The sequence below is a fragment of the Thalassophryne amazonica genome, chromosome 6 (assembly GCF_902500255.1).
Source record: "Thalassophryne amazonica chromosome 6, fThaAma1.1, whole genome shotgun sequence".
In the NCBI taxonomy this organism is placed as follows: Eukaryota; Metazoa; Chordata; class Actinopteri; order Batrachoidiformes; family Batrachoididae; genus Thalassophryne; species Thalassophryne amazonica.
The window spans coordinates 6,957,555-6,971,231 of record NC_047108.1 but is presented as its reverse complement, the minus strand read 5'-3'; the positions used below and the strand labels follow the sequence as shown (position 1 = coordinate 6,971,231).

The window sequence follows — 13,677 nt, the reverse complement described above, 5'->3', positions numbered from 1 at the left end:
ATCCTATCAATGCAACCAATAATTTGTACCACTTTTTACCAAAATTGGAGCAATTGGACCCCTGTACAAACTGAAATTGACCTTTGTCACCATTCTTGCTGTTTTTACCCCATAACTCCATAATATTCAGTCATAAATAGTCCAAACTGTACCCTTTAGGAATCTTCATGATCAGACAAATAATGTGGTATAGTTTTCAACCTGATTGGAGCATTTTTAAATTTTGACCCCTACCTGGCTGCCTATTGAAAATTGAGGTGGCTAATGTGCTTTTACAAAAGAGTAATGTCTAAGGTGTACGTGTGCCAATTTTGGTGCTTGTTTCCAGAAATGAACAATTATTACAGTTATCTGCTCCACTATATTGCTGCCAAGGTCTTCAAATTCACAGGGAACATTCTTGGGACACAGACCTTGGACAAGCTCAAAGATGGCTAACCTTGACCTATTTTAAGATGTCAAAAGGTCACATTTTGTTTTATATTTTTATGCTAATACAGCCGAGAGTATTTTAGCTTTGCGTTATATTTAAGAGTTACTGTGGCCCATAGATAGTGCAAGCTATATTTCTTAAGAAATATTAAGATGAGCAATGTTTTGGTATGGTTTTCAGCAAAATTTTGCACAGTTTGAAATTTCACCCTTGTCATTTATGCCCTGAAGTTAATCGGACAAAATGTCAACATCAGTTTTGTGATTAGTTGGACGAAGACTGAGTAGACATCGCTCAGTAGGTGGCGGTAATGCGCTAAAACGCTGTTGTAGAAAACCGGGAAGAAGAAGACGACCGCCCGAACCGGCCAAGACTCGCTTGGAGGCGCTGCTGCTTCCCCGAAGAACAGTCGAGAAGAAGAACAAAAGGCAACATGCCGCGCGTTTATGTTGGACGACTGAGCTACCAAGTCCGCGAGAAAGACATCCAGCGGTTTTTCAGCGGATATGGAAAGCTCTTGGAGATTGATTTAAAGAATGGGTGAGCGTTTTTCATCTAGAAGGCGTCAAGCGTGATTAGCGAAATGTAATGCCTTTCCTTGAACGAAAGGTTTAATTTATGTAGTTAATCGACAGGTAAATGCGAGGAAATGCACTGCAATTGTGGTATTGTCCATGTTAGGTGTTATAAATGTACTTTTTGTGCTAAAACTATGAAGATGTCGCATGGCCAACATGGCGTCTTTGTGGATTCTGCTGTGGTGGGTTAGTAGGCCCGGCTAATGCTAACAGTTAACTTAGCGCGAATTACCAAAGAGTTGAGCTAGTTTAGTTACGATTTTAGTTAAAAGCTTTTAAGTGTTATTGCTGCCTGCTATACCGCAATATTATAACTATCTCAGTACTTTGAGACTTGTTTCGCTGTGTTTGATCAAACCCATTCTTATCGACATGCGTGCAGATTTATGGGTGAGGGCGGGTAACGTCACCTCCGGCCAAGTAACCAATCCGAAGTCAGCTGACAGCTATCATTGCCTGGAACGATTAGATTTATACACCAAGCTGACCTGAAATGAACCGTTGTACATTAAATTGACTTTATTGACTAGCCTGACCCCTTTGAAATGTGACCAAATTACATGCATTTTGTACCGAGTTCGGCGGTGTTTTCACCGGCCAAAAGCACCCACCAGAGGGCGCTGAGGTACTGCCCGTCCACAGCCATACGAAGAAACATTGTTCTTCCAAAGCTTTGTCTACTATTTTACACTAATTCCTAAAAATAATAATGTTTGTCAAAATCATTGGTTGATCATTGAAAGTGTATTTCAAATCTTTCTTCTTCCCCCAGCTACGGGTTTGTGGAGTTTGATGACAACAGAGATGCAGACGATGCAGTTTATGAGTTGAACGGCAAAGATCTGTGTGGAGAGCGGGTGATCGTGGAGCATGCCCGGGGCCCACGACGAGACAGAGATGGCTATGGTGGGGGTTACTGGGGTGGTGGGCGCAGTAAGTGCAGTCTTTTACACGATTGCTCTCCCCTTTCCCCCTGGAGTGAGGTGTCCATGTGGATTGCACAGAGAGTTCTTAAGAGACTGTCACTATCAGTGACTTGATAGAGAAGGAAATCTTGAATTATATGTGGCTATATTAATGTTGTAGACTTCAGCAACAAGGGCAGTTAAGCTTGATGGGATACTAGGGCTCCATTTTAGTACCACCACATTTTTCCCCTCCCTTTTTGTTCACTTGTAGAATGAAGTTCTCTCTAAAGCCTCTTTCACACCAGGCCTGCTTTGAGTTGCGTATGCTGTGTATCTAATAATGCAGGAATGTCTGCGTCAGTTGCATGCAGGGTGGGGGTTGTGCAGCCAGACTGTAATGAGCAGATGTGCGCTCGATTTCTCTTCTAGTTTATATTTCTTCCTGTGACCGCGGAGCTGCTGCTGGCTTTGTGCGCAAAGCGTCCGTGAGCGGAGGTGGAAATGCCCTCTGTGAGGAGTTACACTGGATGTGGACAAGTCCTGTCACTGGCAGTCTTGTCTGTGAGCAGGACTTGATGGACTTTATTTAACACAATTGTGAGAGAACTTGGAGGTGAGCACGAGGAGCTGCAGTCAGGCTGCAATGAGTTTTTCTAAATTGTTCACATGTGCTCTTTGAGCACATGTGACACAACATTGTGTATACGGTATAAAAACTTGAACAATCCTGTGTGATTTATAGTTCGGCAACAATGGAGCACAGCAGGAATCATTGATTGCCGTTAGATAGCATTATATTGTATGGGTGTGGCATCCAGTCACGTTAAATACCATTAAAGTTGCCTCAACTTGCGAGGAAACTACTTTGTGCATCCTGTGCTCAGTGCAGAAAAAAGTTAAACATTTTTAATTTTTTGCGTGTTTCATGTCGCCCTTTGTGCCCCTCTCAGTATTGTGGCGTTAGCCTACATCAACTCGGCGCTAGGTTGCATCAACTTGATGTCGTCATGATGCAACTCAAAGCATGCCCGGTGTGAAAGGGGCTTAAGTGTTGGTGCTACAAATGATAGGGTGCTTTGTCAGGAGCTGATGAACCATCTAACAATTTAATCTCAAAAAGAATAAAGCCCAATGTAAAATCTCAACATTGGTAACGTTATAGGATACAAATTTTAAGTAAACTGGTATGTACATAGGGTTGGGTAGGATTACTTTGAAGGAATATATGTGGATTACATGTATGTATGTACATACATTTGGATTACTTGTAATCTGATTACTTTTGAATTACATTTCAAAGTAATCCTACCCAACCTTGTATGTACACAAATATGTAAACTGAAAGTCATCAGCTTAATATGGGCCAGTGCCACTGTATTTTTGGTTTTAGTTTATTTTGCTAGCATGGTGGTGTTTATTTATGGCTGTGTGTACATGTATAACTAATAGGTTGTTGCATATAATGAATTGGAAAAGTGTAAATACAGTTGGTGACTAACACTAAGGGAAAAATTACTTTAAATGGGATAAGTGGAGTAAATATCTTGTGTGTAGCCTTTACATTTTAGCTAGTTAAGCTATCCTGACTTTTTTTTTTGTAGATTTACATCTTAGCTTGTAAAGCCCTCTTGAATAACTTTTTCTTATCTCGGTTTGGGGCTATGTTTTGAAGGCGCAACTTTGTTTCTTTGCACCTGAGAACAGTTTTATTTACAATGTCACTACCAATGAGCAAGCTTAGGTGTAGCATAATCATAATGAGTAAATTATTTTCATGTGAAATGTGTATTTAATTTTGGTATACATTTTATATTCAACATTAACAAAAGTCCTTGATGTTTCAATTTGAAAGAGTCCAGTTGCGGGCTGAGGCTGAGTCCATTGAGGCTAAAGATGACTGGCTAAGATGACTGCCTGTCCCGTTTGGCCTTGGGTTTCACCTTACAATGTGTGTGTGACCTTTGCCCCCCCTTGATCCTTGGCTGACCTAACCGGAAGCCATGATGACATCAGCCTTTTGCCAATAGACCAAGGGCGATGGTGAGGATTGCCATTGGTTTCTATGTTGACACCAAGCATAAGTGGAGCGGCTCTAGTAAACAAAAGAAATGCTGTAAGTGAGAACTGCAAAAACATGCAGACTGACACCCGGTCAAATGGCTTAAAATAATAAATTGGTCTATGTGTCAGTATTATTTAGAAAAATTAAAATTAGATGGAACAGTGTCTTTTTGACTACAGCCTTTGTGGATGCCTCCTTTTGTTTGAGGATTCAGAGGTTTTGAAAGAACATCACTGTCTTTGTTTATGCAGCTAAAGCATCACAGTCTGACACACTAGAGAAAGACAGGCTTTGTATTGCTGGAAACAGATGCAGTTGTGTTCTTAGCAGAAGAAAAGAACTTCAAAATGCAAACTAAAGAAAATTCAGTGGTTTTTAGAGCTATATAAGGCTTTGAGTTGAGATGAATATGGGACCAGAGGAACTCCTTAAGTGTAGCTTTTGCCATGTTGGACTTTATCTGGCAAGTCCCTGGTTTGTGTTGACTTGATACCCCAGACAGTAGATCTGTGTGTTCCTTAGCTGTCTTGCTATTACGTAATTTTTTACTGTTTGTTGTTTTTAAAAGGTGGTGGCGGCGGCGGCGGCGGTGGTGGTGGCGGCGGCGGTGGTGGTGGAGGTGGCGGAGGTTACAGCAGTCGGAGCCGTTCTGGCAGAGATAAGTATGGGCCACCTGTCCGTACTGAGTTTAGGCTCATTGTGGAGAACTTGTCCAGTCGTTGCAGCTGGCAAGACCTGAAGGTAAATGGTTATGGTCATTAACCTTTAAAGTAGACCTGCATTGAAATAAATGCAGTCAGATCTTTGGACCAAAAAATGACTTACATTTACACATAAGATCCTTCTGAATGTAGTAAAGTAAATCTGGAAGCCCAGATCTGTCATTCAACGGAGAAATCTTCATTTAAAAATGACAAATTTACAGCTAACATTTAGCCCTCCGCAAAACTGTCCCTCTCATCATGGACACTGCCAAGACGTCACGGAGAAGACCCTCTCTCCCAGCATGCATTGCGCGCCAACTGTAATTTGTGGCTTTACGTCAGTTTGCATCTGCACCTTTTTCTTGTCTTATACGGAAGGATCTACTTTTTTAAAAACTTCATATTGTCTTGCGGCATGTTTGGTGAGTACACATTTCTTTTATTTGTGCTTGAAAATTATTTTGGGGGACTTTTTCATACACCCGTTTGAGTGGTGTTGCAATGAAAATCTCAGATGTCTCAGCGTCCATGGAGCTCTGTGGCTCCGATTGCCGAGACGTGCGGTGCTGTGGATTTTGCCGCAAGAAGTTTGTCCTTGCAGCAACAGGTGTACCGGCCGCTTCGCATTAAAACAGCGAGCGTAATCTCAGGACTTGTGCCAAGTGTGCTGCAGCTCCATTCAGTAGACAGAGAGGTGATGCCGGTGTTGTGCGCTGAATCTGGCACAACACCGGCTGCAAAGCAGACACAGGGGGTGTGAGTGGCCCGCGTCGGCGGTTAACGAGCCCGCAGACTTAATAAGCGCAGCAGAGGCAGAGAGCGGGAGAGGAAGAACGGCGCCCGCTGTCGATGTCGTTGCTGATCTCAGCACACAGATCTGTATCTCACATTCATTGCAGCTTACTTTTGGATGTTGAAACCAGGACGTGTATAAGTAACATTACTAACAGATAAAATCAATTTCAATGCGGCATCGGACTGAAGGCGGGAGTGCGTCGTGTTGTCCCTGACGTCATGGAAATGATATGGCTGTACAAACTGTTTTCAGAGGGCTAAATTTTAGCTGCAAATTTTAAACGAAGATTTCTCCACTGAATTACAAATTTGGGCTTACAGATTTACTTAACTGCATTCACAAGGGTCTTATAAATACATATCAGCTATTTCTTTCTGAAATCTGACCATTTATTTCATTGCAGGTCTACTTTAAAACTGGCTAAACATTAGTCAGCAGTTTTTCAGTTTTTACTCCAGTGTTCATTAAGATAAAATGTATTTTAAGTTTACGTAGATTACAACAAACATGCATCACTACCATCATGTGGTCATGGGTCCAAATAACAGCTCACCAAACTTTATTTTCCCTCCACCAATAAGGTTGGGCGGAGTTTATGTTTTCTCCCGTTTCTTTGTTTATAAACGGCCTGGAACCCACAAGTTTTCATATCTTGTGGAAATGTGAAAGTGTTTAACTAGTGACAAAGTGGACAGTGTAAAATTGTCAATAGATGAAAAGGACTGGTTGACATGGTCATATGTGAAGTTTCACTGTGCTTAGATGGGGTAAAAATATGTACACGCGCATTTAATTCATATTGGCATTTTTGCCCCCACTCCCCTTACACTGTATGCTGTTTCCCCACATTGTATACACTAGTATGTAATTAACACACTGACAGTGATATGGACTTATTTATTTTAAATGCTTCATTGTATTTGAAATGTACTTTAGAGTACCTCTACAACTACTGTGAATTTTTTATAAATTGTATAAATTCAAGACAAACTTTATTATGAATGTTTTTTGTTTTTTCAGGCATTAAATCAAAATAAATTTAGTATCTGCATCTTGATTCATTTGTCTCTTTATTTTGATATTTTATCCACTAGGATTTTATGCGTCAGGCAGGAGAGGTGACATATGCAGATGCCCACAAGGAACGCACCAATGAGGGAGTAATCGAGTTCCGGACTCATTCGGATATGAAGCGGGCGTTGGACAAGCTGGATGGCACGGATATCAATGGAAGGAAGATCCGTCTGGTTGAAGACAAGCCCCGTCGACGTAGGTCCTACTCTGGAAGCCGCTCCAGGTGAGCTGGTTCAAGTACTGCATTGTCCTGAAGTGCAGGTTCTCTATCTGTATGAGCTCTGTTCAGCACAAAAAAAAATTGTGGAGAATTGTTTGCATTAGTTCTGTTTTACTTTGAATCATTTTGTAGGTCTCGTAGCCGTCATCGTTACCGTAGCAGGAGCCATAGAAGCTCCAGGAGTCACTCCAGATCACGCTCTCGGTAAGAATGAAACTACACTGTAGATCATATTTATTGGCTGTCATCTTGATAATTTAATAATATTGGTATAGAGCTCAACAGTGCAGCTGTGGAAGTCAAAATCCCATTCATATTTATATATGTATGTGTGTGTGTGTGTGTATATATATGTGTGTTCAGAATAATAGTGCTGTGTGACTAAAAAGATAGTCCAGGTTTTGAGTGTATTTCTTATTGTTACATGGGAAACAAGGTACCAGTAGATTCTCACAAATCCAACAAGACCAAGCATTCATGATATGCACACTCTTAAGGCTATGAAATTGGGCTATTAGTAAAAAAAAAAAAAAAAAAGTAGAAAAGGGGGTGTTCACAATAATAGTAGTGTGGCATTCAGTCAGTGAGTTTGTCAGTTTTGTGGAATAAACACGTGTGAATCAGGTGCCTCCTATGTAACAGGGCTGTGAAAACTCCACGGGATTCCGCAGATTTCATCGGGGGGTTAGTAATGTACTCTTTAATTGTGATCACTGAGTTTTTAAAATGCTTATCGCAAAGCGTTCCCTTTTTTTACGACATTGTGTAGGTTTTATAAGTCCACGGACACTGATCTGTGTGTTAAGATACAAATCAGTTTCCTCGGATCCGCGAGGAAGCGGGACTGGTTGGTTGCTGCGGCAACGCTTAAGCTAAACTTAGCATCTGGGCATCCCAAACTTTTAGAGCGCTAAAGATTTTAAAAGAAGAATTGTGCAGCATGTTTGTGTCACGGACCGACGTCGCACAGAGAGAAGATGGCGAGAGACTGTTTGAAAAAGTCTTATAAGGACAAGAATCCGTGGAATTGTCACTGGCTTCATCAACACACCTGAAAGATAAACGGGAAAAGTGAACTATTGCTCTCTCAGGAAACACGGTAAGAATTTTTCTCTCCATGGAAAATAAACATTCTGCTGTTCAAACAGGATTTTAGACACGATTGTGACTTTTTTCACTAATCTAGACTTTCTTTCATTGTAAAAAAGATATTGTGGCTTTGAATGGATTAAGGCTGCATGAATTTACACAAGAATATGTGACTTTTTACTATAAGGTATGTTATTGATATTTTACCATGATTTTCCAAATATTCTACAAGCTTTAGCTGTGGTTTTTGAAATGCTGTAACAGTCTTTTCAGTCTTCATAAATTTCATTTAGTTGAATTGTTCTGAGTTAATGCATAATTTGGTTTACAATTAAAAGGAAAATCATTCCAGGTCCTACTTCCATATATTCTGTTATTTCAACATGATCATTGACAGGTCAAATAAAAGGTTGAATATAGGATCATTTAAATATCGACTAATTTTGAGATTTGTTCTTCCTGGAGATGCTGAAAAAGTATCACTAGATAAAAATTTAGCTCCTGGGGGGCTGTACCCCCACACATGCACACGCACCCTGCAAATTTTCCTCGGATTTCACAATTTTCATTTCACAGCCCTGATGTAAGGATGAAGCCAGCACCTGTTGAACATGCTTTTCTCTTTGAAAGCCTGAGGAAAATGGGACGTTCAAGACATTGTTCAGAAGAACAGCATGGTTTGATTAAAAAGTTCATTGGAGAGGGGAAAACTTATACGCAGGTGCAAAAAATGATAGGCTGTTCATCTACAATGATCTCCAGTGCTTTAAAATGGACACAAAAAAAGATGCGTGGAAGAAAACGGAAAACAACCATCAAAATGGATATAAGAATAACTGGAATTTGCAAAGGCTCACCCACTGATCAGCTCCAGGATGATCAAAGACAGTCTGGAGTTACCTGTAAGTGCTGTGACAGAAGACGCCTGTGTGAAGCTAATTTATTTGCAAGAATTCCTTACAATTTGCCAAAGAACACATCAGCTGGCCTAAAGAGAAATAGAGGAATATTTTGTGGACTGGATTCATCTTTTTAGTCACATAGCACTACTATTACTCTGAACACTACTGTGTGTGTGTGTGTGTGTGTGTGTGTGTGTGTATATATATATATATATATATATGTATATATATATATGTATATATATATATATATATATATATATATATATATATATATATATATATATATATATAAAACCAACCGGCAGTTTTATTTAAAAAAAAAAAAAAAAACTACATGGATTTGAATCACGTGCGATTACGCCAGACATGCTTGAACCCTCGTGCACATGCGTGAGTTTTTTCACGCGTGTCGGTGACGTCATTCGCCTGTGGGCAGGCCTTGAGTGAGGAGTGCTCCACCCCGCCCGTCGTAATCTCTGTCTGAGACGCTGCTGGAGACGGCGTGCATTGCTTTAACAAACTTTTTTCAGGACCTGTGAGGGATGTCCGAGTGGACACTATTCGAGAAATTCAGCTGGTTTTCGGTGAAAACTTTAACGGCTGATGAGATTGTGGAGTTTCTTTCGCTGTAAGGATGGAGGTGGCGTCTGTCTGGCTGTTTCGAGCTGAAAACATCCTAATTTAAGGCTCTGTTCACCCAGGTCGTCGTCGTCAGAGAACAGAGAAGTTTCAGAAGAAGCCAGCATCAGGAGTTTACCCGGACATTCCACTGTTAAAGGAGATTTTGTAATGAAAGAACGTGGGGACGAATTTGCCGAGTCGGATCCATGACGACGTGGCAAATCCGTCTGCGCAGGGACATGAAAAACACCTCCGTGTTGAAAACCATTTGTAAAATTCAGGCGGCTTTTGATGGCTTTCAGCAAGTGAGTATCTGAGAAATTGTTTAACAGCCGTTTAAATTGTTTAAATTGTAAAATTGTTTAAATTGTTTAACAGTCCGTTAAGGTTTCCAACGGAGGTGTTTTTCCTGTTGCGACTCCCCGCGGTCGGGTCCGGCCCGACATGCGACTCTGCCCGCACGTTCTTTCATTACAAAATCTCCTTTAACAGTGGAATGTCCGAATAAACTCCTCATGCCGACTTCTTCTGAAAGTTCTCTGTTCTCTGACGACTTTACTGGGTGAACAGAGCCTGAAATGTGGAAGTTTTCAGCTTGAAACAGCGAGACGCCGCCGCCTCGGAGCGCAGATCGCCATCAGGCGCCGTGGGCCATCCTTAAAGCGACACTTACACACCAAAATCTCTCATCAGCCGTTAAAATTTTCACCGAAAACCAGCTGAACTTATCGAATGGTATCCACTCAGTTGTGCCTTACAGTTTTTGAAAAATTATCAAACAAAGCAGCAGTCTCTGAGCCATTCCTAAACAATGAAAAAATAGATGAGAGGGTGGGCCACTCCTCACCCAAAGACGGTCCACAGGCGAATGACGTAACCGACAGGCGTGAAAAAACTCTTGCATGCCCACGAGGGTTCAAGCATGTCTGATGTAATCACACGTGATTCAAATCCATATGGTTTTTGAAAAAAATGTCGGATACTTTTAGCACAGCCCTCGTGTGTGTGTATACGAGGGCTGTCAATAAAGTAACGGTCCTTTTTATTTTTTTCAAAAACTATATGGATTTCATTCATATGTTTTTACGTCAGACATGCTTGAACCCTCGTGCGCATGCGTGAGTTTTTCCACGCCTGTCGGTGACGTCATTCGCCTGTGAGCACTCCTTGTGGGAGGAGTCGTCCAGCCCCTCGTCGGAATTCCTTGTCCTTAAGGCTGAAACATGTTGGAACATGTCCTGCCTGTTAAACAATTTCTCATATACTCAGTCCACTGAAAGCCATCAAAAGCCGCCTGGATTTTACAAATGGTTATCAACACGGAGGTGTTTTTCCTGTGCCGCCGCACCGCGTCGGCTGCGTCCCGACGCGCGGACCCGTCCGCACGTCTTTCATTAAAAAAAAAATCTCCTTTAACAGTGGAATATCCAGATAAAATGCTGAAACCGACTTCTTCTGAAACTTCTGTTCTCTCACGACGTCCTGGATCAATAGAGCCTGAAATGTGGAGGTTTTCAGCTTGAACAGGCTGATGACGGCGCCTGAGAGCGCTGAGTGACGTCTCGCACCGTGGGAAGTCCTTAAAGCGACACTTACACACCAAAATCTCTCATCAGCCGTTAAAATTTTCACTGAAAACCAGCTTAATTTTTCGAACCGTGTCCACTTCGATGTGTCTCACAGGTTTAGAAAAAATTTTGATCAAACAACGCGCCAGTCTCTCAGCAACTTCTCAGACAAAGGAATTCCGACGAGGGGCTGGACGACTCCTCCCACAAGGAGTGCTCACAGGCGAATGACGTCACCGACAGGCGTGGAAAAACTCACGCATGCGCACGAGGGTTCAAGCATGTCTGACGTAAAAACATATGAATGAAATCCATATAGTTTTTGAAAAAAATAAAAAGGACTGTTACTTTATTGACAGCCCTCGTATATATTTATTTTAAAGTAAATTATGAGGGTAAAACCAAAAGTAGTCAAAACGGCCAATTATATCCTGGCCCCCAGAGGGTCAATGTATAATTACTGAGAAAATAAACTGCTTGCAACTTAATTGCCAAATTAAGAGAACCACCACACGGTCCACAAAAACACCTGAACTGATTATTAGAGGTGCAGTTGTTGGTGTACAGAGAGAGGAGTCGAGGAGAAAGAATGCAGCCTTTAGGGGTTGGGGCGTGTGTGCTGGTGGACCATATGTCGGAGACATGTCCTCCACCTTCACGTGCTGCCTCCTGTTAGACAGAATGCAGCATTTGTTTAATGAAGGATTTGGATGAAGTGGTCCCCCACCCTGCCGGGCTGACTCTGAACTGAAACTCTACACCGATTAAAGCACAGAGCCTGACATATACTGCTTTCATCTGTGCCGTTGACAGGGCTGGGCACTAAAGTCGCTGACTGGCGAACTTTTTTTGTATGCGTTGAGGTGGAACTTGGTGACTGGTGAGTCGCTGCAAAAATGAACTGGCATATCGGCCATTAGAAATACCCAATACAATATCTGAAAAAATTCTGAATCGACCAGGCTGATGATCACTCAACCCCATTTGTAATATTTATACAAAAAGCATAATTATTACTAAAAAAAATTGCTAAATTACAGGTTAAGCCCACTATGCTAGCTTGATGTGTGCAGCCGTCAAGGTTGCCAGGCTATAGGAGGTAGTGTCGGGAAACGTAATGACACAACAGCACAAGGCTCTGTGGGCTAGGTGATAACATTTCAGAATGATTTGTTGTGGCCTCTGCTGTGTCTTAAGGGGGGAGGCCTGAAGAGATTTGTGGGACACAGCCACAATCTTGTAACTTTACCTTTCTCTCCTTTATTTTTATTTTTTTATCCAGATCTACTCTTTTTATGGTTATGATTGATCTCATAGTTGATTTGCTGGTTCAAGGCTTAAAATGCTATATGACTTTGTGAAATGTCAGTGAGAAAATTAATGGGATTTTTATTTCCAGCACTAAAAAAAAGTGGACGGTCACTTTTGCGCTGTATTTGCAGGTAGCTAGAATGTTTAGATTCTCAACAGCTGTGTGTTTGACCCTGTGCAGTTAGGAACATGGAGTTAACACATCTTTAATTGCTTGCAGGTCTCGTTCCCGTAGCAACAAGAGACGTCGTCATTCCCGCTCCGGATCAGACGGAAAATCTCGGTCCAAGTCAGCAGGAAGCAAATCGCGTTCTCGCACTCGCAGGTCTCGCTCTCACTCCCAGAAATCCAAATCGCGATCCCATTCTGCTGAACGGAAGTCGAAGTCCCGCTCAAAGAGTCAGTCCAAGGTGAAGTCGGAGCGAGATTCTCGTAGCCGATCCAAGGATAAAGGTGACAAGAAGTCCCGCAGTCGTTCAGTGTCCCCAATGGAGAATGGGAATGAGGAGCGTGTGGTTAAATCTGCATCTCGCTCCCCGTCCCCACAGGATGATCGCCGATCTAAATCAGGAGAGAAATGTTCAGCCTCGCGTTCAAAGTCCCGCTCGAGGTCTCGCTCTCGTTCTCGGTCAGCCTCTCAGGATTAGTGGAACATGAGCGGGGACATCCTCTTGCTGTACATATTGAGCGTTGATGTCATTCTGGTGTGTGGCTTGTTTTGTCTACATTTCTCCTTCACTGATGCGCTTGTCTTAAATATGGAACTGTCAGATTTCTCTCATGAATATCTTTGAAGTGAGATCCTCTGTCATAAGCTTGGTCTTTTCTTGCCATTATACGTTTCATAGTCAACGTTGAACTGGTAGGTATAACTTGTCACAATTCCCCCTCCGCCCCCAGGCCTGAAAATTTCACGCAGCTTGTGACAGTTCAATTAAAGCATTTATTAGACTAGAACTGATAATAAAGCCCCACCCCGATTCTGACGTATCTACGTGAGCAGTGAAGTTATATAATGTTTGCAATTAAACAGCATGTTGGAAGATTACCAATTAGTTTGTTTTGTACCTGTTAAACTGGTTATAAGAGGAAAGTAGTTTGGCTGCAGATAATGGAGTTTTGTGATTAGCCTACTGCAGACCCTGATAATTGATTTCTGCATAAAAAGTTAACTTGTTTTCGTACACCCCCTCTACAGTGTACGTCAGTGGTTTATGACATTTCCAAGACTGGGCTGTTTTACATTTTTCAACATTTACATTATAGGTTGTCTCTGTTAACCTCCTGTACATATAGTATGTGAGCAGTCTGGAAATTTTTCTTTTCATTGCCATTTGTGTTTGGTTGCATTTGATTCTCTTCCCCCACCCCACAATTTTAAATAAAGCGCTCTCCATTGGAGCCTCAA

General features: G+C 41.8%; 1 protein-coding gene across 1 annotated transcript; it reads left to right on the top strand.

Moving 5' to 3' along the window:
* Nucleotides 1-758: 758 nt before the first annotated feature.
* srsf6a (serine and arginine rich splicing factor 6a) lies at nt 759-13,677 on the top strand. Its single transcript, XM_034171718.1, has 6 exons — nt 759-973; nt 1,784-1,944; nt 4,550-4,722; nt 6,576-6,778; nt 6,908-6,979; nt 12,490-13,677. The coding sequence occupies exons 1-6, from the start codon at nt 867-869 to the stop codon at nt 12,914-12,916; spliced, it is 1,143 nt and encodes a 380-aa protein (XP_034027609.1). The 5' UTR covers nt 759-866; the 3' UTR covers nt 12,917-13,677.